Raw genomic sequence first — 27745 nt, 5'->3', positions numbered from 1 at the left:
CGGCCAATAGAGAGGGGTGGTGGTATGGGACCATCAAGCTAGACCCTTACAGTGAAAATTCATATTTTTGTATGACTTGACTCACCCCATCCTGTCACTAAAGTCTCTGTATTGGCCACTCTAGTGACGGGTGGGCCTCATTAACCAAAAGCATTGGTGTGCGCAGCCTATTGCATTAGGGTGTGCACCCCAGAGCACAAACACACATATGTATATCAGTAGAGCAGTAGATGGTGTCAGTAGGGCAGTGGATAGTGTAAATAGTTTTTATTTTTCTTATTTTTTACAATATTATTTTTTGTAAAATTTTTGAGGAGCCCCATTGGCGGGCTTTGGTGAAATATCAAGGGTCTAAAAAAAGAGAAAGGAGCTGACAGTGCTTCCCCAGTCCCTTTCTCTGCAGCCTCAGCTGCACTGGACAGTGAACGAATGGGAAGTGCTCTTTGCTGAGGGGCTTCTTGTTCATTCACAAGCTGAAGCATAGTACAAATAGTTTACTATGCTTCAGTCAAGAATGAACACAGGAGTAATTGGTACAGATCACTCACTGTGTCCATTCATTCATCCACCCTGAATGATCCACCGCAGCAGCAAGTGGGAAAGGAGAGGAGGGAAGCTGGAAGCACTGCAGTTGGAGAAACAGGGGACGCCAGGAAGCAGGAGGAATCATCACTGCACAGGGTGCTTAGGGTGTGCCCAGGCACACCCAGCACACCCTGTGCGCACGCCTATGACCAAAAGGTAAGTATGAATATTGGGAGTGCCCAAGCTCAACCTTTCCAGCTACTGATATCAGTGAATCTTCTAAACATTTTCACTGGAGGTGACCTCTGATGTGCATTTATTCATCATATGCTCAGTTTGAATTGCCCATCTTTGTTACTGGCTTACTTTAAGACAGATTCTGTGTAATTCACATTTTTGCCTCCAAGCATAGCATTCGTAAATAGTGCAATCAGTGTCATTGTTACCATCCCAAGTGATCAGTTCTCATTGTGGACTTTACACAAATGCTTCCTCCTGCTCTGTCTGAACGTGGCTGCTGCCCAGCAGGTGATCCTCTTCCTGGCCTGTTCTAGCAGGTCCATGGGCAGGCAGGACAGCTCGTTTTCCAATATGGAGGCATTCTTCCCAATGGCATCCAGACACAACCTTTATAAGGAAATAAAAAAGGTAACAGGGCTGAACACTCTGAATTCATGCACCATGCATGATGAATTTCCCTTACAAAGTGCTGGGAAAATGTCCTCAGCACCCAAGGTGAAAAGAGCAAAATGCCTCCCATGCGCCTCCCTATATGAACTGTAAATTACTTTATTTCATTCTAATCATAGCATATTGGGATTGTTATGGTGCCAAAATGCAATTTTTTCTTTAAAAAATATAATTTTTATTTTACACACATTAAAAACATGTTAAAAATATATTATCCATATACAGCAAAACATCACAGTTAGTTGTTTCTTCCGTATAGGCTACACTGTTGTTTCTCTACATGTTTCGCCTACAATGGCTTCTTCTGGAGGAGTGTTTCCCAATTCTTTATATACATAAGCTTGGTCTTTGTCTACCAATAGGAGTTCTTACTTCTAATTTAGCATTGTTACTCTTGACATTTCTGGTATTTGAATTTCAAGGTGGTACTTAGGCAGCCAAAGAAGGAGTATTATGGACCTAGCCAGCTGGAGCCATGGGGGACACCATGACGCCCAAAAAAGGTACAAGAGCTTCTTTGGGGCGTCATGTGTCCTGCGATTTTGTTTGCGCAATGTTGCCGCGATTCGGCAGGCGGAAATCGCAGCAACATCGCACAGCGTTTGGGGTGCCATTGCAAATCAACGGCAACACACAGGCGTCCCGCAATTTGCAATGATTTTCGGATCTCGGGCAGAATCGAGGTGATTCTGTCCGCGATCCGCTACGCCAACATGTGAACGTACCCTACATGTCATTTCTGTTTGACTGGTTCCTCTGCTATCAGAATGAATAACTTCTGAGAAGTTTCCCTGACACCCCATGGGTAAAAAGGTAACAGGGGAGGTCACAATGAACAAATTTTGTCCAACTGGGTGGTGTTGACGGGGTGATTTGGCTGATGCAGTAAAAATCAACTAAAATTTGAACCATGTAAGACTCAATTTTGAGTTTTTTTGTGCCAATGATCCAGCTTTAAAAATGAGGTTTGTCATATTCCAGAAACACACATTTGTCTGATATAACAGTCAGTCAATGTACATAGCAAAAATCTACAAAAGAGAGAAAACTTTCGCACCTGAGCAGAGAGTAGGGTTGGATCTGAAAGATGAGTAAATCATTACAATGACCCTGCAAAAAAAAAAAAAAACACATACAATAAATGCATACTATTATTTTTTAGTTTTTATTGATTTAAAAACCTTGTTTCTATATGTTTACAGGGGCAGTCATAATTGTTTTTTTCTTCCCACTTAGCAGTGTTACACAATGGTTGTGCTTTACAGCTCCTTTTTAAACTACCTAACGACCCTCCTATAGCAGATTTTCTGCTACAGGGTGGCTGTTCTGCTCAGAATCACATATACAGTGGGTATAGGAAAGAATCACCCCCTTTAAATAATCACATTTTGTTGCTTTGCAGCCTGAAATGAAGACAGACACTGTTTTTGTTTTATCCAGCTGCATTTACTCAGTGCAACTTATAACAGCCAAGTGAAAGATATAACACCAACATGTCATTAAAAAAAATAAAAAAACAGAATCACTGAGTTGGAAAAAGGATCACCCCCTTGTGTCAGTATTTTGTTGATCCACCTTTTGCTTTAATTACAGCCTTTAGTCTGTTGGGATGTCTCTACTAACTTTGCACATCTAGATTTTGCAATATTTGCCCACTCTTCTTTGCAGAACTGCTCAAGTTCAGTTACATTTGATGGTGACCGTTGGTAGACTGCAGTTTAAGTTTGGGCTCTGACTAGGCCATGCAAGGGTATACTCCTTTTTCTCTTTCAACCACTGTGTGGTCATTTTTGCTGTGCTTTGGGTCATTGTCATGTTGGAAGGTAAACGTTCTTGCCATTGACAACTTTCTGGCAGAGGGCAGCAGATTTTCCTCAGGAAGTTGAGGGTATTTTTCCCCATCCATTTTTCCTTCTATCCCGAATAGTGCTCCAGTCTCTGCTGCAGAGAAACTACCCCATAAACAGGATATTACCACCTCCATGTTTTACTGTAGGAATGGTGTTATTTGGAGGTTGAGCTGTATTGGATTTCCGCCAGACATATCGTTTGGTGTTAAGGCTAAATGATTCAATTTTAGTCTCATCTGACCATAACACCTTTTTCCATATGGCCTCAGAATCTTCAAGATGCGTTTTAGCAAAGCTCAGTCATGACTGAATGTGGCTTTTTTCTTGCAATCCTCCCATACAAGCCATATTTCTGGATAATTTGCGATATTGTTGTCACATGCACACAATGACCACTCTTTGTCATAATATCCTGCAACTGCTTCAGATTTTCTGTAGGCCTCATGGTAGCCTCTCTGATCAGTTTCCTCCTGGCTCTTTCATTCAGTTTGGGGCGACGTCCTGATCCAGGGAGGGTCTGTGTTGTACAAAACACATTCCACTTCTTAATATCAGACTTTACTGTGCTTCTAGGCATTGATAAAGCCTTTGAAATTGTTTTGTATCCATCTCCTGACTTGTGCCTGTCCACAACTTTATCCCAGAGATCTTTTGACAGTGCCTTGCCACCCATAGTTGATTGTTTGCTTCAGTTGCACTACCATGGACTGAAATGCTCTGGGAAAGCTCTTTTCATGCTGAGCTAATCAAAATGACTACAGCTGATCACAGTTGAAAGTCAAATGGCTTTGTGTGCCATTGAGGTGATTAGCTACATCTGACTGAGTTAACAATTCATTTTTAGGAGGGGGGTGATCCTTTTTCCAACTTAGCGATTCTGTTTTTAATTATTTTCTTTTATTTTTTTCTTACATGTTGGTGTTATATCTTTTACTTGGATGTTAAACGTTGCTACATTAACACGAAAATACAGCTGTATAAAATAAAAACTGTGTCTTTCTCCATTTCAGGCTGCAAAGCAACAAAATGTGATTTTTTTCTATACCAACAGTATATGCATGATTCTGTATTTCCACCTAGGGGACACGCGCTTAGTACCAGAAGTGATTAGTCAGAAGCCAATCAGTGGGTGGCGGTCAATGATGCCCGCCGTCACCCTGGCGATCGTCAGGAAGATACACAGGCTTTAGCCTGCAGTGCTGATCAAGCAGAAATTTTCCAATAAGACCGGTAAACAGAAGTCAATCGATAAATGAAAAGAATCAACCTTTTCAATTCACAGAACGCTTTGCTTTTTGTGAAAAGAATACATGGCTTTTTGTGAACGGACGAGGGAAGAGGAAAGGGAGGGTGAACTAAAGGACGAGGGAAGAGGAAAGGGAGTGCCAGAACAATATCGCTGGATACAAAGCTTGGACTACCATCATTACGTCTTGTTTATATAGAGCACGACGCGCTCCCAGAAGTGACCTCACTTCCACCAGAAGTGCTGCTGTCGCCATCTTGGAACAAGGCAAAGCAGGGAGTCACCTCCTCTGACTCACAGAGCTCCGCCAGATGCCCAGAAAGGGGAGAGAACAACTGAAGAGGGCGAAAGCCATGCTACCGCTCACCACAGACCACCAGTTGCATCATTTAGAATGCATACATCTGGAGTTTATCTTTAGTAGGAATGAGCCCTGTATCCTAGTCCAAACTCACCTGAGCGACCCCACCAGAAAGCGGTCACCTGTATTAGACCAATCATCTGCGATCCGGGAGTTTCCCACCCAGCAAGCTCACATATGCAATGGGCATTTATATGTTCAGCTGCAGGGTGGGGAATGCCTTATAATTGGCCCATTACAGTGACAGATCCTGGTGGACTCACTCAAGTGAGTTTGGACTAGGATCTCAACACACCTGAGCTTATTCCTAAACTTTAGAATGTCTTGAATGCGTATAGTGACAAAATCTCTTGAACACCACCCCTCCCCCACTCATATCTACATATCTGAGTCAACTCTGATGTCCCCTCACATGGCAGTATTTTGGCCTGGCAATTGGCCACTCATGTCCAAGCATTGCATCCTGGGAGGAGGTCACATGTTCTCTCATACCTAGAAACACTGGGTATTTTACGAGGGCTCCAACAAAGCAACAGAGTAACGGGGGAGGGCGAGTGTGAGTCTAAAGGGCCATACACACTATAAGATTTTCTGAAGACTTTTTCCTTCAGATTTACCTTTTCTATGTAGTGCAAGGGTCTGCCAGATTGCATACAAATTGAAAGTGTTTAGGTTTGACCTCATATTATCTGGTTTTGGTAAATCTAAAGGAAAAAGTCTTCAGAAAATCTCATAGTGTGTATGGCCCATAAGTGGATCCGCTGTGGATTTTTAAAAATGAACGAGTCCACTTTGATGTGTCATCAGAGATTCAAAATCACATTCTTTTATAAGTATATTCTTTACTAACAGTATCCAAGGAGAGCAGGTCATCCTTGCTGCCACCAAACACCATGACTTCACTGTCTTTGCCCAGACAGGCCGTATGCCAGAGTCTATAAATATACAAAGTACAATTAGTGTGCGCATGCAACCTCTGTAGGGACACAATATGAATCACATAGCTTTATTTACTAAAACAAAGCAAAAATCAATGATGTGCTATAACCTATAGCCAATAGTTATTTTTATATAGTATAAACTGAAAGAAAAAAAAAGGTATTACATGGCACCCAAGCAGTTTTTTGTCTAGCTGCAGACCTTCACCAGAATTGGAATTTATTTGGTACCCACAGGCAACAGACAACTGCTCAGTTCTTTTAAAACATAGTTGCCAAGAGCCTCTCTCTTTGCAGAACAGCCCCCCCCCCCCCCGGTCCATATTGAAAAGTGTCCCACACTCCTTATGTAATGCAGTATGTCCCAAAAGGCAGAGCACAGCACAACAGTTGCTAAGGGAGGTGGCATGTGAGGTGTGGCAGTTACAAAGTGACAGTTACCAAGTGTTTGTTGGTTGGTTGGTTGGTTTTTGATACAATGTTCAGTGAAATCCAAAGCCCATTTCTTTCTCACCTGGTCCTTGTAAGTGGGTCTGATGTTGGTCTAGCTGCAGTAAGCCATTTACCTCCTGAGCAGGGACCTCATGTAGATGGTGGCTGCCTGTCCTGCCACAGCCTTTCTCAAACAGGGTTCCATGGAGGCATTGTCATTGTGACAGGAAGTTAAGGCAGCCTACCTCAACCTTCCTTGCCACTGAAGAACCTTTGAAATAGTTGTCAGGTCTCAGGGAACCCCTACTAAAATGATTAAACCTACAGCTCATTGTATATTAGCGTGATTAGTAAATTGAAGATGTTTTAAATTAAAGAATAAAGAATGGGGTTTACTTAATGGTCAAGAAATGAAACAAATGATTGTAATTGTCAGAAAAAAAACAAAGACTGTAAAAATTGTAGAAGAGACCCCTTACAGTGATAGGCAGTTTAGAAGTGACTCCTAACATTGGTGGTCTGTGTAGAAGTGACTCCTACCATCCGTGGTCAGTGTAGAAGTGACCCCTTACATTGGTGGTCAGCGTAGAAGTGACCCCTTACATTGGTGGTCAGTGTAGAAGTGACCCTTTACATTGGTGGTCAGTGTAGAAGTGACCCCTTACATTGGTGGTCAGTGTAGAAGTGACCCTTTACATTGGTGGTCAGTGTAGAAGTGACCCCTTACATTGGTGGTCAGTGTAGAAGTGACCCCTTACATTGGTGGTCAGTGTAGAAGTGACCCTTTACATTGGTGGTCAGTGTAGAAGTGACCCCTTACATTCATGGTCAGTGTAGACGTGACCCCTTGCATTCATGGTCAGTGTAGACGTGACCCCTTACATTCATGGTCAGTGTAGACGTGGCTCCTTACATTTGGAGGTCAGTGTAGACGTGGCTCCTTACATTTGGAGGTCAGTGTAGACGTGGCTCCTTACATTTGGAGGTCAGTGCAGACGTGGCTCCTTACATTTGGAGGTCAGTGTAGACGGGCTCCTTACATTTGGAGGTCAGTGTAGACGTGGCTCCTTATATTTGGAGGTCAGTGTAGACGTGGCTCCTTACATTTGGAGGTCAGTGTAGATGGGCTCCTTACATTTGGAGGTCAGTGTAGACGGGCTCCTTACATTTGGAGGTCAGTGTAGACGTGGCTCCTTACATTTGGAGGTCAGTGTAGACGTGGCTCCTTACATTTGGAGACCAGTGTAGACGTGGCTCCTTACATTTGGAGACCAGTGTAGAAGGGCTACTTACATTTGGAGGTCAGTGTAGATGTGGCTCCTTATATTGGAGGTCAGTGTAGAAGTGACTCCCTTACATTAGTGGTCAGCAGTGTAGAAATGACCCCTATATTAAAGGTCAGTGTAGACGTGGCTCCTTACATCGGTACTCAGTGTAGAAGTGATCCCTTATAATGTGGTCAGTGTAGAAGTGACCCCCTTATATTAAAGGTCAGTTTACATGTGGCTCCTTACATCAGTAATCAGTGTAGTACCTTGGTTGATCCTTATCTAAATGTGTCAACTGCTTCCATTCACTGGTGGAGAGACTATATATCCATCCATCACCTGGAAAAATAACAACATGTGAGAGCAAAAATGTAAAACATTGCCTTCATGTTATCATCCGGAGGAACACGACCACAGTTGCGATAAAAATAATTTATATTTATCAATATTATTTTAATTTTAGAATTATTATTTTTGAATTAAACCATTTTTACTCACTTAGTGGTACACTTTCAGCACTAAGACCCCCAAAGAGAAATAAATGTTCCTCTCCAACAGGTGTCAGTGTGTGCCATGATCTCCCCCTTGGCTTCACCCCTGTAATCTGGATCCTGGAGGGGAAAGAAGTTATCTATATGAACACATAATGCAACACATAAAAGACTAACAGGCATAATGTGAAAAAGAAAATTGTGTAAAAGAGCTTTAAGTTTTATCTAAACCTTTCTGTTAAAAAAAAGTTTTTATCAAAACCCAAAAACAAAAATGTAATATATTAAATGTTACCATCTCTTAGATGTAGTGGGTGTGTTAGGTTTATTTTTTGGAACTTTTTTCATTTATTTTTACCCGATGACCCTTCCAGTAAAACTCTTCCTTTCCGATGGTGACAACGTTCATTGACTGTACTGTATTTATGGAGAAGCAGCGTTGTCACCCTAGGCTGCTATAATTTGAACTAAACCCCCCCGTACTTCTATTACACAAGGGGGAGTCTGTAGTCCACCAAGGATAACTGGGAAAGCTAAAGGATTTGTTTGAGATTGCAGTGTGTTCACGCATCGCATCCGCACATCTGCCAGTTCACACTGCCATATGCGATACACAGGGGGTGTCAATTAAAAGTTAACGACACCCCCAGTTGCGATCGCATATAAGTGTGAACCTCTGATGCGGCTCAAAAAAAGCTTCATGTGCGAGTTTGCTGCGGATGTGCTGCAAATTCAGCCATACAACGGGCGGGTGGGTGGTCAACTTTTGAGATGTCAGAATCTCCTCAGAGTGGTGGGACGTACCCTTGCTTAGCCCCTTTTCTCCACCCGATCACCTCGTGTCTTAGTGGCCAATCCCGTCAAATCCACCTAAACTCCCCGTTTATCACAAGGCCCACATAGCTGCCAAGCTTCCAGTAGTCAAAGCTCCCTTTCCCTAGATGATGGGGTTAAGGGGCCTTCATTGTAGAAAAGTGTAATTTCCTCAGCGTTGTCACATGAAAAGATATAATAAAATATTTACAAAAATGTGAGGGGTGTATTCACTTTTGTGAGATACTGTATATACAAAACAAGATTATTTTGTACATTAGATCAGGAATTGGCCTTTTTTAGGCCAGGATCCAATATTTTTGTATAAATACATTTTTTTTCTATTTTTATATAGAAATATAGTTGGTTTGATTTCTTTGCTGCAACAAAATCCCATGGGAGATACTTTCTTTTGTTCTCATTTAAAGACTGGTAAGCTGAAATATATTCAATTTGGGTTTAATTATACATTAATAATTCAGATTTCTGTAAGAAAACTCATAACATACCTGAACAGAAGATTATATATCTACTGCTTTAGGGTCCTTTCACATGATGAGCCGTCCGACGAGGTCCGTTCTCTGCTCAGCGGGGGATCGATCCGCCGATCCCTGCTGAGCAGGCGGATGACAGCTCTGTCTCCACTCTGTGTGCGGAGACGGAGCTGTCAGATCCCTGCTGTCCTCTAGGGGGGAATCGGATGAGAACGGACCGCCTGTCCGTTCTCATCCGATCCGCTGGACGGATGGAAAATAGGGTTTCCATCCGTCCAGATTTCACGGACAGGATCGGACAGCAGAGGGTGTCAGTGGAGATGTCTCCGCTGACATCCGCTGCCCCATAGGGATGCATGGAGGATCCGATCAGGTCCACCTGAAAAACTGACAGGCGGATCTGATCGGATCGTTCGTGTGAAAGGACCCTTAAAATGGGCCTTTAGGTAACTATAAAAATCTGCATTGATACATTTCTGTTATGTCAAAGAATATTGCAACAGTATCATTTTTTTCTGAAAAGCTTCACCTCTACTGCAATTAAATTGCAGTTCTTGAGCCTAGGCTGAGATGATATTATCAGTCTGCTGCAGGTAGAAGGAAGCATCTCCTCAGTCTCCTCTCCCAGTAAACAGACTAAACAGTGTAACTTTATAACACATCAGGGGTTGATCTGTGTCAGACACTTGAGAATGTGCAGAACACCCTGCAGTATCTGTACAAGCCATGGGGTTGTGGGCGTAATCAGGACAGAAGGGTACCAAAAACACTCTGCTCAACTGAAAAATTCGATTTTTGTACTTACTGTAAAATCCTCTTCTCTGAGTTCATTAGAGGACACAGCAGGATCAGTAGATTAGTACTATTGGGTATTGCGCCACCTAATGGTCACAATCTACTGATCTGACTGTGCCCTTCGAAGAACAAAAGAGAAATGTGTTTTTGTTTTTGTCTGTGTCTAGAGCTTCTAGCCCTTCCCTTATCTAGCCTAAAAAATTAAAAGAAAACATTTTTTTCTGGAGTTGGGCAAAAAAATAAAAATTAATTAAAAAGTCCATTTACTTGTTAGCTTACCCTCCGGACCATATCCAAGTGTCCAAGTTCAGAAAGTGCAGATCATTCATCCGTGTTTGCTAAAAGTAAAGATAAGGGAGCAGTCAAACAATCTGCTAGACTTAGTCCTAAAAATAGGAATTCTAAACACAAGCCAGAACTAACCAGCACACGTCCACCGAACACGTATCCTTTGTTCCCCAGGACAGCACAAGAATGAGCGGCTCGAGGTTGTGGTGGTGTGTTCTGAAAAAAAAAAATTAATAATAATTTCACTATCCACTGGGGAGTTATGCTGTGGCCTTTAGAGAACCCTGTACTTTCAGTGGACCGGTTAATTTTACCCCAAAATGGGCAGAATACACACTGACCTTAATGAATAGCAAACTGCACTGACCCACAGCAGCCAATCAAAATTTAGGGTTCATTGTTCTAATAATACTAAATCCATGAACAATAAAATCTGATTGGCTGTGTTCAGGGATAAGCACGGACCAAGGCTGTGGCGGACATTTCCAAAGTACAGAACTTAGTGAAGGACATCAAGGTAACATTTCAAATTAAAAACATTAAAAAACACTCTGTCTACTCTCTGGCCTAGGTCTACAAGTACAAATACATTAAAAAAAAAACATTTATATAAAAAGACTGCTTGTGGTATACTGTTATAAAATGTTTAAAAGATTTTAGATCCCCCTTTAGAGCCGGGTCCACACAGATCCTCCCCCTTTAGCGAAGGGTCCCCATAGATCCCCCTTTAGAGCAGGCCAGGGTCCCCATAGATCCCTCTTTAGTTAAGAGTCCACATAGATCCCCTTTAGAGCAGGATCCCCCATAGATCCCTCTTTAGAGCAGGCCAGGGTCCCCATAGATCCCTCTTTAGAGATGAGTCCACATAGATCCCCTTTAGAGCAGGGTCCCCCATAGATCCCTCTTTAGAGCAGGCCAGGGTCCCCATAGATTCCTCTTTAGAGAAGAGTCCACATAGATCCCCTTTAGAGCAGGGTCCCCCATAGATCCCTCTTTAGAGCAGGCCAGGGTCCCCATAGATCCCTCTTTAGAGAAGAGTCCACATAGATCCCCTTTAGAGCAGGGTCCCCCATAGATCCCTCTTTAGAGCAGGCCAGGGTCCCCATAGATCCCTCTTTAGAGAAGAGTCCACATAGATCCCCTTTAGAGCAGGGTCCCCCATAGATCCCTCTTTAGAGCAGGCCATGGTCCCCATAGATCCCTCTTTAGAGAAGAGTCCACATAGATCCCCTTTAGAGCAGGGTCCCCCATAGATCCCTCTTTAGAGAAGGCAAGGGTCCCCATAGATCCCTCTTTAGAGAAGAGTCCACATAGATCCCCTTTAGAGCAGGGTCCCCCATAGATCCCTCTTTAGAGCAGGCCAGAGTCTCCATAGATCCCCCTTTAGAGCAGGGTACCCCATAGATCCCCCTTTAGAGCAGGCCAAAAACACTTAAACCACTATCACTTACCTTTACCTCTGGCTGTATCCAGGCTTGTTTCTGAGTGTCAAATACATGGATATCATTGTTCCATCCCCAAAACATCTGTTCTTCCTGCAAACCGCAGTGGCTAGAATTAGGAATCGATTCTTGTTGTTCTAAGGATTTTGTCTTATATTCCATCATATAATATCTCATAAAATGTGCAAAACATGGAGATCATGCTTAAGGAGACCCTGTCAGCAGACCATTTGATTCAACAAAAATCTTACCTTAACCACTTAAAGCAGAACTCCACCCAAAAGGGGAAATTCTGCTTTAAGGACTCGTCCCCCGCTCCTCTTGCACAATTGGCACTTTTGAGGAGTGGGGGGTACCCGATTTTGACAGTTACCGGCTCCCACTTCCGTTCGGCGCTCGGCAGCTGAAGTTCTCCTCCCTCCCCCCTGCATTCTTCTGGTCCCAGGTTGACAGGTCCCAGAAGACTGCATCCACCATTCAGGATGCGCAGCGCGAATCGCGCATGCAGAGTGGGTGCCCATAGTGAAGATGAGGGCGCCACCGAGGGAGGACAGAGGATGAAGACCGCTGAATCATGGGACAGGTGAGTGGCTGTTTTTTTAAAACTCATCAGCTACACTTTTTGTAGCTGCTGACTTATATTTTTTGATAGGTGGCTGGAGCGACTCATTAAGGACCAAGCTTATTTCTGACACTTGTTGTTTACAAGTTGAAATCAGTATTTTTTGCCAGAAAATTAATTAGAACCCACGAACATTATATATATATTTTTAGCAAAGACTCTGGAGAATAAAATGGCGGTCGTTGCAATATTTTGTGTCACACGGTATTTGCGCAGCCGTCTTTTAAATGCAATTTTTTTGGAAAAAATACACTTCACTGAATTCCAAAAAAACGAAACAGTGAAGTTAGCCCAATTTTGTTGTATATTGTGAAAGATAATGTCACGCCGAGTAAATATATACCTAACATGTTACGGTTTAAAGTCGTGCACACTCCTGGAATGGCGACAAACTACGGTACTTAAAATTTAAATAGGTGACGCTTTAATAAATGTTAGCGGTTGCCAGTTTAGAGTTACAGAGGAGGTCTTTAGCTAGAATTATTGCTCTCACTGTGACCATCGTGGTGATACCACACATGTGGGATTTGAACACTGTTTACATTTGTAGGCACGACTAACGTATGCGTTTTCTTTGGTGCGCAAGCACGCCGGGACGCCGGCACTTTAAAAGAAAAAAAATGTTTTCCTATTTATTTTTTCGCTGTTCCTTTAAAACCCAAGTTAAAATAAGATTTAAAAAAATCTGATCACATTTATTGCTGTCACAAGGAATGTAAACATCCCTTGTGACAGTAACAGGCAGTGACAGGTACTCTTTATGGAGGGATCTGGGGTCTAAAAGACCTGAAATCTCGTCTTTGCACTTTAAAGTATTCAAAACGCCGCAATCTGCGTTTTTGAATACTGTAATTTTTTTTAAATCGGCGCCATTGGCAGCTGAGTAAACTGGAAATTACGTTGTGACATTGCTTCCGGGTTACTACATCGGAGACCTGATCAAAGCCAAATCCGGCTTCAATCGGGACTCTTACCAGTCGGCGGATGTGGGATGGGAGACCCAGGAAGCGGAGAAAAGGCAGCAGGAGGGGGGGCATCCCGTCCTGCTCCTTATGATTATGGCCGAGTGGCTGCTGGACCGCATCGGTTGTTATTACAAGAAAGCTTACCGCTGTCTCAGAAAAACGGTACCGGGGTGATGCCTGCAGCTAGGTGATGCCCCTTCTTCAAACCGATGTACAGGTACGTCGGGTTGCGTGAAGTGGTTAAAGTGGCAGTAAACCTCAAACATGAAATATGAACAAAGCATATTCTTCTAAAGTGTGTACTTGTCTCAATTAAGAGCACTAAGTGTCATTTCTGTCTGCTGCTTCATTCCTCTGCTATCAGCATGAATCACTTCTGAAAAGTTTTCCTGACACCAAGAGAAAAAAGGTGACAGGGGAGCGATCTCCAGCACAAAGCCTGTGATTTACAGCCTAAGCTCTGTTCCTGTGTGAAATGAGGTGATCCCTTCCATCAAATCAGCTCTCAGAGCTCTCTTCGCTGAGCGCTGCAGTGTGTGACTTCAGCTCTCCACCCCCTTTTATCTGACAGCTCAGACAAGCTTTATAAATTCTGGACTTTGCATGGATGTGTGTGGATTGAGGAGATTGTGTGTGTGAGGTCTTAAGGTATTTCAGCAGCAAGAAGGGGGGCGGGATTAGTAACAGCTGACAGGCCAGGATAGGAGGGGGGGGGGGGAGGACAGAGGAGAGCAGAGAGCAGAGCTGCGGATGACGGAGACACGTACACTGACCACGGTGTCAGGACTCCGCAGCCATGATATACCGTGGGCACCTTACAGAGGGGAGGGCAGAAACTGGCAGGATCAGCCAGGTTTTTTAGGCGATACAGGTGACCAATGGCACAGCACAAGCACTGTGCTGTATAACATGCGTTAAAGGAGCAGAATCCATTTTTTTTTTTTGGGTAACAAATGCTTTAACATGTGTGCAGGACTTTCCTATTAGATAGCACCACATGCACACCGATGCATGAAATCACCCTGTATTGAAGAATGATTTTTAAATGACTTGCTATTATCTGACCATATTTCGTAGTACTAATAGATTATAATGAGTGCCTAAAGCCCCGTACACACGTACAGATCGTCGTCATACAAACGTTCGTCTTTTCTCCCCGGGATGTCGGTGTCTGTTGAAAAGTGCAAAGACAGCACAAGGACAGCACAAGAATTTTGTCCGCAGACTTCAGCTGACTGCAGAAGTGATGTCATGTAATGGTTAACTTTCCCTGTGTTTTTTATTTTCTGAGCATGCCCAGTCTTGCAAATCTGCGGTCTGTCGGCTGATTTTTGTACTGACAGGCGAACAATCGTCCGTTCTGGTGTCCGCAGACAAAAATTTTCATGTTTGCAAGAAAGACTCTTGTCCGCGGATTGTGCGCAGACAGCTGTCGGAGGCACCATACTAACACGCGTACAATCGGCAAATCTTTCGTCCGCCGACGTTTGTATGACGACGATCTGTACGTGTGTATGGGGCTTAAGGGTGCTGGAGACATGGATTATCATATAGCAGCATGAAGTGCTTCTTGTGGGTCTTGCTGCTTGTGTAAGGAAGAACAAAAAAAAATAAAAAAATCACATTGTTTGCCATTCTCCCAAATATGTCTGCCTCTCTATGGCCAGCCCAAGGCTGTAATAATGCTAAAAAATGAATCAAGATCAAAATGTAAAATTTGTCACATTACCCATGATGCATCATGTACATCAAAGCAATCGCTGATTTCGCTGTGTCTTCGGCACCCATAGCCTCCAAAATAAATTAACCTGGAAATGAAACAGTGCACTTATCGGTTATGTCGGTAAAGTGAAAAGACATAGAAGTGGCAATCCCCATGCAAAGTGATGGAGTTGGTAGGTAGGATTAAAGGGGAAGTCCACCCCAACACCAAAATCTCTACAGCTACAGGCATCCAGGATCTAAGACTAACCTATCTAGCCCTGTAAAGAATAAATCACTATACATACCTTCCTGAAGCCAATCTGGTCTGGCCTTTAGCGGTGGAAGATCTGCAGAGGACACAGACGAAAACGGCTGTGAAACGCCTGGGAAGTGGCGTCACCCATAGAGTTACTATGGGGCTTCGGTTGTCGGCTGCCTCCTCTGCACCCGCCTCCACAGAGAAGCCGCCCCTGACAGCTCAGCGTGAGACCGGATCGGACCGGCTTCATAAAAGATATGTACAGGGTTTAGTACAGTGTTTCAGGTTCTTTACAGGGTTAGATAGGTTAGTCTTAGATCCTGGATGCCTGTAGATGTAGAGATTTTAGTGTTAGTGGGGACAATAAACCAATGCAGTTAAAAGATTTCCACTTTCTAAGAAAATATACCCCCGATGCTTCGGCTGTTAAAGCCCAATTCCACTTTATTTTTTTATTTTTTTTATATAACCAGCCCAGCACTTGTTAAAATGAAAAGATTGTATCTTTTGCAGCAATACTCCTCTCATCAGACTCTTTGCTCCATGGTTCAGCGCTGGTCCCCTTCTGGGTCGAATGATGCCCTGCTTCACTGGCTGCATGACTGTTCTTTAGGAATGATCCAGAATAAGCAAATATTTTCTGAATACAAGTTTAGTGTAACCCCCGAAGGAGCTGCTTAAGTATAATTGGTTCTGTACTCTGCCTCCCAACCCCAAGAACAGTCACAGCCCCTCTGGCACACCTAGCAATAGTGTTTGTGCGGACACCACAAATGGAAGACACAAGTTGTAGTAAAACACAAAAATTATCTTTACTGTGAAATCTCCTAATAGTTGAAACAAGACAATAGCAGTAATGCTGGACAGAAAACCAATGTACCTCAAATAAGTCAACCTTGTAGTAATAAGGAAAATTCAAGAGCAATAGAACTCAATAGTACTATCTGTCTGCTCTCCTCAAGACGATACCCCGAGAGCAGTGGCAAACACTGTAATGCAGGCATGTCCAACCTGCAGCCCAAAACTGCAGGCAAGGCGGCCCACTGCCCCATGACAATTTTTTGCTGGAGAGGAAGGGAGGAAGGAAGTCAAGTCAGGGGCACGGCCACAGAGGCTGCCTCGGAGGGGATCATCCACTAGTTGTGTTAAATTAGTGCTGGGGGGGGGGGGGCTTTAGCACGGGAAGGGCGTAGCGGTGTTTTATTACTTATATACCTTAACTATAGTATATATTTTAAAAATTTCTCTACACTCAATGTGGCCCAGAGAAGCCAAAAGGTTGGACACCCATGCTGTAATGGATTGACCACCACTGTTTTTGAATTAAGATCTATGGAGTCAAGGCAGGAGGAGGGCAGAGGAATGGCGCTTTCCTATGTCAGACCTCTCCCTACTGTCCCCTTACACTACAGGCCCAGAAAAACTGTGAACACTGTATCTAGTTCAGTTCAATAATGTACCTTCCCAATCAAATTACCCCATCATACACTACATATACTGTGCCCTGGGCATGTGTATGTGTGCCCTATGGCACCAGTAATTTCAGTCCCTGGAAGAAGGCCTTGAATCTTCAGCTAGCCACTTTAGTTGGTGCACTTAGATATCCTGTTTGGCAGAGTATAATTTAGTATACTGGCAGTATCCGGGTAACAAGGCGGACACTGCTCAACAGGAGGTAAGTGTGACCCAGGTTCTGGCAAGTGTGGGCAAATAGGCAACGTTGTCTGTGTACAGTGTCTTTGTTTCCTTGCGAATGGGCAAGTGCCTGCTCACCAATGCTGTGGTCAAGGCCCAAACTAAATGTCCTGGAACAGGCAAGCACTTCAGGTAGCCCCACTGGCTACCTCACAACAGGAACAATTCACGCCGTCGGTACAGGTGCCTCTGGAGATGCGCCTGAGATCCTATTTCAGGCAGGATATCCCTGACCAGCCGTGGAAGAAATGGCATGCCGACCCTGGAGGCAGCACCTCTCCCCTGGGTCCAGTCTTCTTCCTTCCCTCGTGGTCTCGGCCTAGCTCCCAGGCAGCCCCTTGATCCCTTTACATCTTTTACCACTGAGCATGCTGGGATGTGTAGTTCTGCTCCCATAGATGGCCATAGGGCCGCTGGTGATGGGGACTACATGTCACAAGTTGCTTTGCCCCAGCAGTCCTGTAATCTCATTGGCTCCCTCCCCCTGCCAATAGGTAAGCAGGGGAGGGAGCAGAGCAGACGGTCGTGTCTCTCAGCGCCGCTCGGCATGCTGTGTAGAGTGAAGAGACGGGGGGGGGGGTAATATCTTGGATTGCAAAGACATCTCATGCACAGAAAGTAAATGAATATCCTTTGGCTGTTGAGAAATATAATTAAAGTAAGTTTTTTTGTGGCTAGAGCTCAGCTTTTTTTTAAAGCAAAAATCAGGATGAAAAGCCAAAAGCCTGCTCCATCAATGAGAAGGAGTAAGGATCCCATGTTTCTGTTAAAGCCCAGCTCCAGCCTGGCCATCTTCCCTCCTTTCCCTTGAAACACCCCCACACTATCTTTTTAAAATCTTTATGCAAACCTTTTTTCCAGCAGTCTTCTGTCCGATCACATGACATGGGTCCTCTTCATCCAGCAGTGCGTGGATACTAAATGCTGCAGAAACAATTGCCCCTAAATAATGTTATGCCATTCTTTGCAGCATTATCTTATAAGTTTGGGCCAGCTTGATTAGGTACCCTCAGGGGATAGGTCCTCGACACCTTGGACTTACAGAAAGTGTGTTGAATGATGCTAGGAGACCGCATCAGAGGTAGGGGGAGTATTCCAGTGAATGCTATACATTGAAATTGGTGCAAAACTTTTTTTATTCAGATTTATCCAAATTTGCGAATCTCAATAATAACGAAGTTCAATGAATTCAAAATAAATTATAGTGAAATTAACTAGCCAAATTTAAATTGTGAAAATGAATTTGAAATAAAAATATATTGCAATAAATACAGTAAGGCATAAAAGTGAAATAAGATGATGATTCCTACTTAGGCTGCTTTATATAATAAAATAGAAACTTATAGACTAGAATAGAATAAAAAAGAATAGAACTGAAGAAAAAAACAACACAGAAAAGAATAGAATAAATATAATATATAATAGAGTATAAAAGAAAAAAATAGAATTGAACAGAAAAGAAAATAAAGGAATAGACTAGAATAGAATTGAATACAAAAGAGTAGAATGGAATAAATCAGCATAGAATATGAAAGAAAAGAATAGAAAAGAAGAGGAAAGAAAAAGAATTGGATAGAACAAATACAGCCGACTTCCGAAATTTGAATTTCAAATCAATAAGAAACTAATATAAAAAAATATAAAAATATTCAGCGCTGAGCGTTAAGGTGAGACAAAAACTGACGGATTGGCAGCTGAACACTGTAATTAGAAATAGATATACAAAATGATTTCTGAAAACGAATCATTCCAACATAAAAAATATGATGAAATAAAACTATTAACTTAATGAAAGAATCCGAAACTAAACTACTGCAAGGCACCCGATTTATCACCTGATAACTTTTTACAGTATATCTCCTGTAGACCTCATGTTGTTTCTGCAGCTAGTGGAGGAATAGATCTTACGCCTAGAATCCGCCAAGAGATTAAAAGAACAAGCGAGTGATTTGGTTTGTCAGCACTGACCAAAAACTGTATGTGGATTTATCAGTCGCCATGACGTCCCACAATTCATTTTACTGTGTTCCTCACTCACCGATCTCTGTACGTCCAGCAGGAAAGTTTGTCTCGTGGGGTTGGTGGCTGTCCATGAAAATTCTTGACATGTTTCCACGTGAACACTTCATTCCCCGAGTGCAGGTCCATGTAATACAGCTTTGAAGTAAATAAATGACAAATTCTCATGCTACAAGAGACAATCATCTCAAGATCAGTGAAACTAATGCTGGTATTCTATATAAGTTCCAATTTATATAGTGACCATGTTACCTCAGTAAAGAAATAGGGGCATCCTGTAAAAGAGGTTTAACCACTTGACCTCCGGAAGATTTACCCCCCCTTCATGACTAGCCCATATTTTGCAAAACAGCACTGCGTTACTTTAACTGACAATTGCATGGTCATGCAACGCTGTACCCAAATAAAATGTCCTTTTTTTCCACAAATAGAAAAACAAATTTCTTTTGGTGGTATTTCATCATCGCTGCATTTTTTTTTTTTTAAAAGGTAGCATAATTGTTCATAAAATAAAAAGGTACAAAAGAACATAAAGAGAGGAAAATAGAGCAAACAGCACTCAAATATCACTGTATACAATATACAATATGTCCATTCATTATACATGGATCAATATAGAAGTAATAAACATACATCTTTTATTCAATCACAGATAAAAAAAAGGTGAAGGTATCAAAACATTAATATCATATTTTTTTATTCTATAATAAATTATATATATATATATTATATATTGTCTATGTAAATTATATATATATATATATATATATATATATATATGCACAATATTTATATACACACACACACACACACACACACACACACACACACACACAGTATCTTACAAAAGTGAGTACACCCCTCACATTTTTGTAAATATTTTGTACATTTTTTATTCATTCATTTATTTATCTTTTCATGTGACAACACTGAAGAAATGACACTTTGCTACAATGTAAAGTAGTGAGTGTACAGCTTGTATAACAGTGTAAATTTGCTGTCCCCTCAAAACAACTCAACACACAGCCATTAATGTCTAAACCACTGGCAACAAAAGTGAGTACACCCCTAAGTTAAAACGTCCAAATTGGGCCCAGTTAGCCATTTTCCCTCCCCATGTCATGTGACTCATTAGTGTTACAAGGTCTCAGGTGTGAATAGGGAGCAGGTGTGTTAAATTTGTTATCGCTTTCACTCATACTGGTCATTGGAAGTTAAACATGGCACCTAATGGCAAATAACTCTCTGAGAATCTGAAAAAAAGAATTGTTGCTCTACATAAAGATGGCCTAGGCTATAAGAAGATTGCCAAGACCCTGAAAATGAGCTGCAGCAAGGTGGCCAAGACCATACAGCGGTTTACCAGGACAGGTTCCACTCAGAACAGGCCTCGCCATGGTCGACCAAAGAAGTTGAGTGCATGTGCTCAGCGTCATATTCAGAGGTTGTCTTTGGGAAATAGAGGTATGAGTGCTGCCAGCATTGCTGCAGAGGTTGAAGGGCTGGGGGTCAGCCTGTCTTTCCCTAGACCATACGCCGCACACTGCATCAAATTGGTCTGCATGGCTGTCGTCCCAGAAAGAAGCCTCTTCTAATGATGATGCACAAGAAAGCCCACAAACAATTTGCTGAAGACAAGCAGACTAAGGTCATGGATTACTGGAACCATGACCTGTGGTCTGATGAGACCAAGATAAAACTTATTTGGTTCAAATGGTGTCAAGCATGTGTGGTGGCAACCAGGTGAGGAGTGCAAAGACAAGTGTGTCTTGCTTCCAATCAAGCATGGTGGTGGGAGTGTCATGGTCTGGAGCTGCATGAGTGCTGCTGGCACTGGGGAGCTACAGTTCATTGAGGAAACCATGAATGCCAACATGTACTGTGACATACTGAAGCAGAGCATGATCCCCCTCCCTTCGGAGATTGGGCTGCAGGGCAGTATTCCAACATGATAACGACCCCAAACACACCTCTAAGACGACCACTGCCTTGCTAACGAAGCTGAGGGTAAAAGGGATGGACTGGCCAAGTATGTCTCCAGACCTAAACCCAATTGAGCATCTGTGGGGCATCTTCAAATGGAAGGTAGAGGAGCGCAAGGTCTCTAAAATCCACCAGCTCTGTGATGTCGTCCTGGAGGAGTGGAAGAGGACTCCAGTGACAACCTGTGAAGCTCTGGTGAACTCCATGCCCAAGAGGGTTAAGGCAGTGCTGGAAAATAATGGTGGCCACACAAAATATTGACACTTTGGGCTCAATTTGGACATTTTCACTTAGGGGTGTACTCACTTTTGTTGCCAGCGGTTTAGACATTAATGGCTGTGTTTTGAGTTATTTTGAGGGGACAGCAAATTTACACTGTTATACAAGCTGTACACTCACTACTTTACACTGTAGCAAAGTGTCATTTCTTCAGTGTTGTCACATGAAAAGATATAATAAAATATTTACAAAAATGTGAGGGGTGTACTCACTTTTGTGGGATATTGCATATGTAGTCCGGCACACAGGTGCCGCCCTGTAGCAGTAAAACTGCTATAGGGCGGACCTGAACTGGTTAAAGCATTTTTAAAACGAAGACTAAAAATTTAATATATTGCAGATTTCCAGTCTAGATGTGGTGGCTGCATTAGTTTACTTTTTTTTTTTTTCAGATTCTTTTCCCTTTATTTTCAACTGGTGATCCTGCCAGTAACACACTTCCTGTCCTAGGGTGATAAAGCTCACTCCTCATACTGTAACTCTGTAACTATGGAGAGATAGCGTTGTCAGTCTAGTCCGCAACACCTCAGTGGGAGGGTTTCAGCAACAGAGTCAGTGCTATAAATCAAAAGAAGGTGAATGACAATCTACAGGCTATTGAGTCAGAATATTGCCGCATTTCCAAAACATCTTCTGAGACCACTGTGGTGTAAACAGGCACAGTCTACATGAGAGTGGCAACTCTGCTCTGGATTCAGGAGCAGTGCAGCATTGTTGCCACACCATCAGAGGAAGCTACATTAGGCAGAATCAACAAGTATTTGTGGGACTTTGCAGGGGGACAACACATGTTTTTAAATGAGATGCCATAGTTCTATTTTAAATAAAATCATATACCTGATTGCTGTATCCTTTGTCATCATATCCCCCGAAGATATACAATTTACCATTCAGACATGCTCCACAACTTCCAGACATCGAAGGGGGCAAATCTCCGTCTGTTAAATGCATCTTCCTGCAATTTGAAACCATAAGACTCAATACTGGAATGGAAAGTAATATCACTCAAAATTTCATCTTTACAGAAGAAATTAGTATTTGTTCATTAAACACTTCAACCCCGGAACATTTTACCCCCTTCCTGACCAGGCCCTATTTTGCGATTCGGGGCTGCGTTATTTTTACGGACAATTGCGCGGTCGTGCGACGTTGTACCCAAACGAAATGTACGTCCTTTTTTTCCCACAAGTAGAGCATTCTTTTGGTGGTATTTGATCACCTGTGCGATTTTTATTTTTTGCGCTATAAACAAAAAAATAGCTTCAATTTTGAAAAAAAAAACAATATTTTTCACATTCTGCTATAGGACATTCCCCAAAAAAATTTTAAAAATCTAAAATTTTTTAACATTTTAGGCCAATTTGTTATCTGCTACATATTTTTGGTAAAAAAAAAGAAAAAAAAATCGCAATAAGCGTATTTTGATTGGTTTGCGCAAAAGTTACTGTGTCTACTAACTTCAGGAAAGATTTATGTCATTTTTCTTGTTTTTTTATGGCGGCGATCAGCGATTTTTTGCGGGACTGAGAATTTGCGGCGGACAGATCGGACTCCTAACTGACATTTTTGACACTTTTGGGGGTACCAGTGACATTACTACAGTAATCAGTGCTAAAAATATGCACTGTTACTGTAATAATGCCATTGGAAGGGAAGGGGTTAACCCTATGGGTGATCAAGGGGTTAAATGTGAGCCTAGGGGAGTGATTCTAACTGTGGGGGGGGCGTGGCTTCTGAAATGACCATAGAGACATGTGATCCTATATAGCAGGATCACATGGGCTCTATGATCATTGCAGGGAGAAGGACGGTCGGCTGTGTTTACAACACCGAGCGGGGGCGGGAACGCGCCGTCGGCGGCATGAGCTAGCCCCCCTAGACTCCCAACAGTGAGCGCCGTACATGTATGGCGATTTGCCTGGGAGCGGCTACCTGCCGCAGTACATCTGCGGCGGGCGGTCGTAAACAGGTTAAAGGGATTGTACAGGCAGAGGTTTTTTTTATCTTAATGCATTCTATACTTGAAGATAAAATAAAAACCTTCTGTGTGTAGCAGCCCCCCCTTAGCCCCTTAATACTTACCTGAGCCCATCTTTATCCAGCAATGTGGCAGGAGTTTCTCAGTTTCCCATGACTCCCCTCCTCATTGGCTGAGACAGCAGTGTAGCGCGATTGGCTCCCGCTGCTGTCCATCAAAATCAGTAAGCCAATCAGGAGAGAGGGGCGGGGCCAGGTCACGGCTCTGTGTCTGAATGGACATAGGGAGCTGTGACTTGGCTCGGGTACCCCCATAGCAAGCTGCCTGCTGTGGGGGCACTCAACAGGAGGGAGGGGCCAGGAGCACAGAAGAGGGACTCGAGAAGAGGAGGATCCGGGCCACTCTGTGCAAAACCAATTTAGAGGAAAAAAAAAAAAACGAGACTTTACAATCACTTTAAGACTTCATGCAAACAAGCATATGAGTTTTGCTCCAAATATGCTGCCAGTAGTTGGCAGAACAAATGCCTCTAATCTCTTGTACATATGCATGTGTTTAAGCACGTTTACAGGCATATGAGCATAAACTCATTCTATTGGCTAATACATTGATTTACTCTAGCCATTAGAATAAATTTATGCAAGTGTTTATGCGCATACCTGCCCAGGGCCAGATTAAGAGCATCATGGGCTTGGTGCTGAGGATTTTGAAGGGCCTTAAGGGCCGTGCCTTGGCATGCACCCAGAGGAGGAAGGGTGCAGCCATGCATGCCTAATTCAACATGGGATGCTGTCTCTGAAGCCCATAAACACATCCATGCATCGGCAACTGTCCCTCCTTGTCCGGCCTTCACGCTGTGTGGGGAGGTTCTGAGGGTGCTGCCTGGGGAAGCGAGCATAGAAGCCAGACTTCTGTGTTTACAAGTGACAGAAGAGCGGTAACAGTGAATATGGCCAACCTGGGGCCTATATAAAGGTAGGGGCCTGGAGCTGCAGCTCCAATAGCCCCTATGTTAATCTGGCCCTGTACCTGCCTAAACTATGCTCAGAAGCTACTTTGCAAACGCAGCTTTGGGTCATTTTTTATGCCCCTGAACAATGCATGCAAATATGCAGATAAACAATAAATAACATGCAGATGCCTTCGCAGGCATAAAAAAAACAAGACAAAAACAGATGCCTCTAATGTTTTCTCTTTCCATGTACGAGGCCTAAACACCTGTTAATGTAGAAGAGCAATGCTTTAGTGAAGGGTGAAAACCCTGCAACTTGTTTAAATGCTGGGGAAAAACATTTTTCGATATAAGGCAACTTACCATAAGCCGCATTCACTGTCATAGACCCAGATTTCGTCATTTGGCAAATAAACTTCATTTTCTTCAATTGTCTGTAAGAGATTTGTTCAAATAAATCGAATGTGGAGATCATTCAAAAATAATAATAAATAGGCTACAAGCAGGGAACTACTGTGGGTGGGTGAAATGCGTCAGAAGGCATTGCCTGGATGGAGGCGGGCTAAAGCCGCTTTTATTTAGGATACACACGGGCTGTCAGTGTGCAGCAAATAAAGTGGATTTCCACTCAAAAGTGGAACTAACGCTTATCTGATTCCTCCCCCCGGTGCCACATTTGGCACCTACCAGGGGGAGCAGATACCTGTTTTTGATAGGTACCCTGTCCCCACTTCCGTCAGACCTCGCCACGGCGAGGTACGTCAGCAGCTCGGCCCCCCTCCTTCTACCTCCTCCTTTCCCTGCTGCAGGGCCAGTATGAGAATACAGCGTGCTTTGGGCATGCGCAGTAGGGAACCAGCTGTGAAGCCGGAACGCTTTCCTGCCGGGTTCCCTTAACAGCAGTGGCGGTGGCAGCACCCGACAGCCTAAGGGTGGCTATACATGTTCAATAAACCATATAATATGAGGTCAAAACTAAACAAGGCTTTCAAATGTATCCTATAAGGCAGGCCTTTGTACTACATAGTTTAAGGTAAATCTAAAGACAATTGTACAGAAAATTGTATAATGTATGGCCAGCCTAAGGCACACCTGTGCAATAATCATGCTGTCTATTCAGCATCTTGATTTGCCACACCTGTGAGGTGGATGGATTATCTTGGCAAAGGAGAAGTGCTCACTTAGGCCCCTTTCACACATGCTGTCCGTTTGTCCATTTTTCATCCATCCGTTGACGGATGAAAAACAGACATCAATGCATCTCTATGGAAAAACGGATGACAACGGATGATTATCTGTTAACATCCGTTTTCATCCGCTTCCGTCAATGTCCGTTTTTTGGAACAGATGAATGCCCTATATTTCATCCGTCAAAAAAATGGATCGGACGAAAAACGGATGTAAACGGACAAACGGTCCGTTTTTGCATTGGTAGTGGATGTAAAAAAAAACGGATGAAAACAGACGAAAAACTGATACATTTTGACGTGACTGAACTGATGAACTGAACGGATCGCCTGTGTGAAAGAGCCCTAAGGGTCCTTTTACACGAACGATCCGAGCAGATCCACCTGTCAGTTTTTTAGGTGGATCTGATCGGATCCTCCATGCATCTCTATGGGGCAGCGGATGTCAGCGGAGACATCTCCACTGACACCCGCTGCTATCCGCTTCCGATGCTGTCCATGAAATCTGGACGAATGGAAACCCTATTTTCCATCCATACAGGGGATCGGATCGGATGGGATTGGTTGAGAGCGGACAGGCGGTCTGTTCTCATTTGATTCCCCCATAGAGAGCAGCGGGGCTCTGACACCTCCCTCTCCGCACACAGTGCGGAGATGGAGCTGTCATCCGCCAGCTCAGTGGGGATCGGCGGATCGATCCCCGCTGAGCAGAGAACGGTCCGCACCGAACAGCGAACTGTGTGAAAGGAGCCTAAAGCTGGATACACACTATACAATTGTCTTTAGATTTTTTCCTTTAGATTTACCAAAACCAGATAATATGAGGTCAAACCTAAACACTTTCAATTTGTATGCAATCAGGCAGGCCCTTGAACTACATAGTTGAAGGTAAATCTTAAGGAAATCTATCAACAAGAGTTATATAGTGTGTATCCAGCTTAAGGCTGGCCATACATGTTCAATTTTCTGTTACATTTTCCACAAACCACATAATGAGGTCAGAACTTAAACAACAATTTCACTTGTATCCAATTAGGTAGGCCTTTGTACTACATAGTTGAAGGTAAAGCCCCGTACACACGTACCGATGGTCGGCATACAAATGTTCCTCTTTTCTCCCCGGGATGTCGGTGTCTGCTGAAAAGTGCAAAGACAGCACAAGGACAGCACAAGAATTTTGTCCGCCAACTGCAGAAGTGATGTCATGTAATGGTTAACTTTCCCTGTGTTTTCTATTTTCTGAGCATGCCCAGTCTTGCAAATCTGCGGTCTGTCGGCCGAATTCTGTACTGACAGGCGAACAATCGTCCGTTCTGGTGTCGGCATACAAAAATTTTCATGTTTGCAAGAAAGACTTTTGTCCGCGGATTGTGCGCAGACATCTGTCGGAGGCACCATACTAACACGCGTACAATCGGCAGATCCTTCGTCCACCGACGTTTGTATGCCGACGATCGGTACGTGTGTACGGGCCTTAACATTCAAGAAAATTGTACAGAAAATTGTATAATGTATGGCCATCCTAAGCCAGATTTAGAACAAGAATTAAAAAAGGTCCGGTACTGCCAGTGATACCCCTCCATCCCTACATGTACATAAAAACTGATGATTTTTATAACTTTATATACCTCATTAGCCACTACTTCGTATATATTTTCAAATTGACACCATGTGTATATATCTTCAAGACATGAGTATGCGCATCGACTCCTGATGAGTGGGCAAATAGGGTGCACGAAACGCGTCGACTCCAAAAGATGCTTCAATTCATTAAGCAACATTACTGCTGCTACCTACCAGCATGTTTACTACTGTGTATTGTATTATGTCTACATTGGTGTATTGGCATATGTATATGCAATTCAGTATTATCTTCTTTCAATACATTTGTAACTCTATTTACTACAAGTGGTCGTTGTGTTCACCTCATTCAAAGTCCCAGGGCGACCTTTTTTGTTTTTTACTAACTCAGATTTAGACAGATTTGTGAATATTTGAGGGAAATCGGCTTTTTGTGTACATAGAAAAAGTCTTAGATCTTTGAGTTCAGCTCATGAAAAATGGGGGCAAAAACAAAAGTGTTGCATTTATAATTTTGTTCAGCGTATATATATATATATATCTGCTGCGCAAATGCAAAAGAAAAGCGCAGTTGTGTGTGCGTTCTAAATGTAATGATGCAGCGATCGGCTGTTATACGTCATAGCTTGGCTAAGCAGACACATGTCACCCCCTCCCGCAGTGCTGTGACACATGTCACCCCCTCCCCCAGTGCTGTGACACATGTCACCCCCCTCCCCCAGTGCTGTGACACATGTCACCCCCCCTTACCACATATCCCCCCCACACATAGAGGCAGTGGCGGTCCATGGCGGCGCAGTGGCCGCTCCTCTCCTCAGCCACACTGTAGCTTTGTTGTGAAGCAGCCATGAGCTGTCAGATCTCCCCCAGCTGTCACCAGCCGTCTCC

The 27745-nt window shown here is 43.2% G+C and overlaps 1 protein-coding gene across 2 annotated transcripts; it reads right to left on the bottom strand.

Moving 5' to 3' along the window:
- Window positions 1-980: 980 nt before the first annotated feature.
- On the bottom strand, window positions 981-27745 carry KLHDC1 (kelch domain containing 1). 2 transcript variants are annotated; one of them, XM_082275129.1, is made up of 13 exons: window positions 27608-27745; window positions 24453-24523; window positions 21997-22114; window positions 18917-19035; window positions 14950-15028; window positions 11643-11726; window positions 10327-10407; window positions 10183-10241; window positions 7809-7921; window positions 7577-7649; window positions 5523-5607; window positions 2273-2325; window positions 981-1152 (listed from the first exon to the last, which is right to left on the bottom strand). In XM_082275129.1, the coding sequence occupies exons 1-13, from the start codon at window positions 27704-27706 to the stop codon at window positions 984-986; spliced, it is 1203 nt and encodes a 400-aa protein (XP_082131255.1). In that variant the 5' UTR covers window positions 27707-27745; the 3' UTR covers window positions 981-983. The 2 variants fall into 2 exon arrangements, with proteins under 2 accessions (XP_082131255.1, XP_082131256.1); XM_082275130.1 differs by lacking the exon at window positions 7577-7649.

This window comes from Pelophylax lessonae, assembly GCF_965119305.1.
Source record: "Pelophylax lessonae genome assembly, chromosome: 13".
Taxonomy (NCBI): domain Eukaryota; kingdom Metazoa; phylum Chordata; class Amphibia; order Anura; family Ranidae; genus Pelophylax; species Pelophylax lessonae.
Note: the sequence above shows the minus strand (reverse complement) of the source record. Positions and strands in the feature narration are given on the sequence as shown.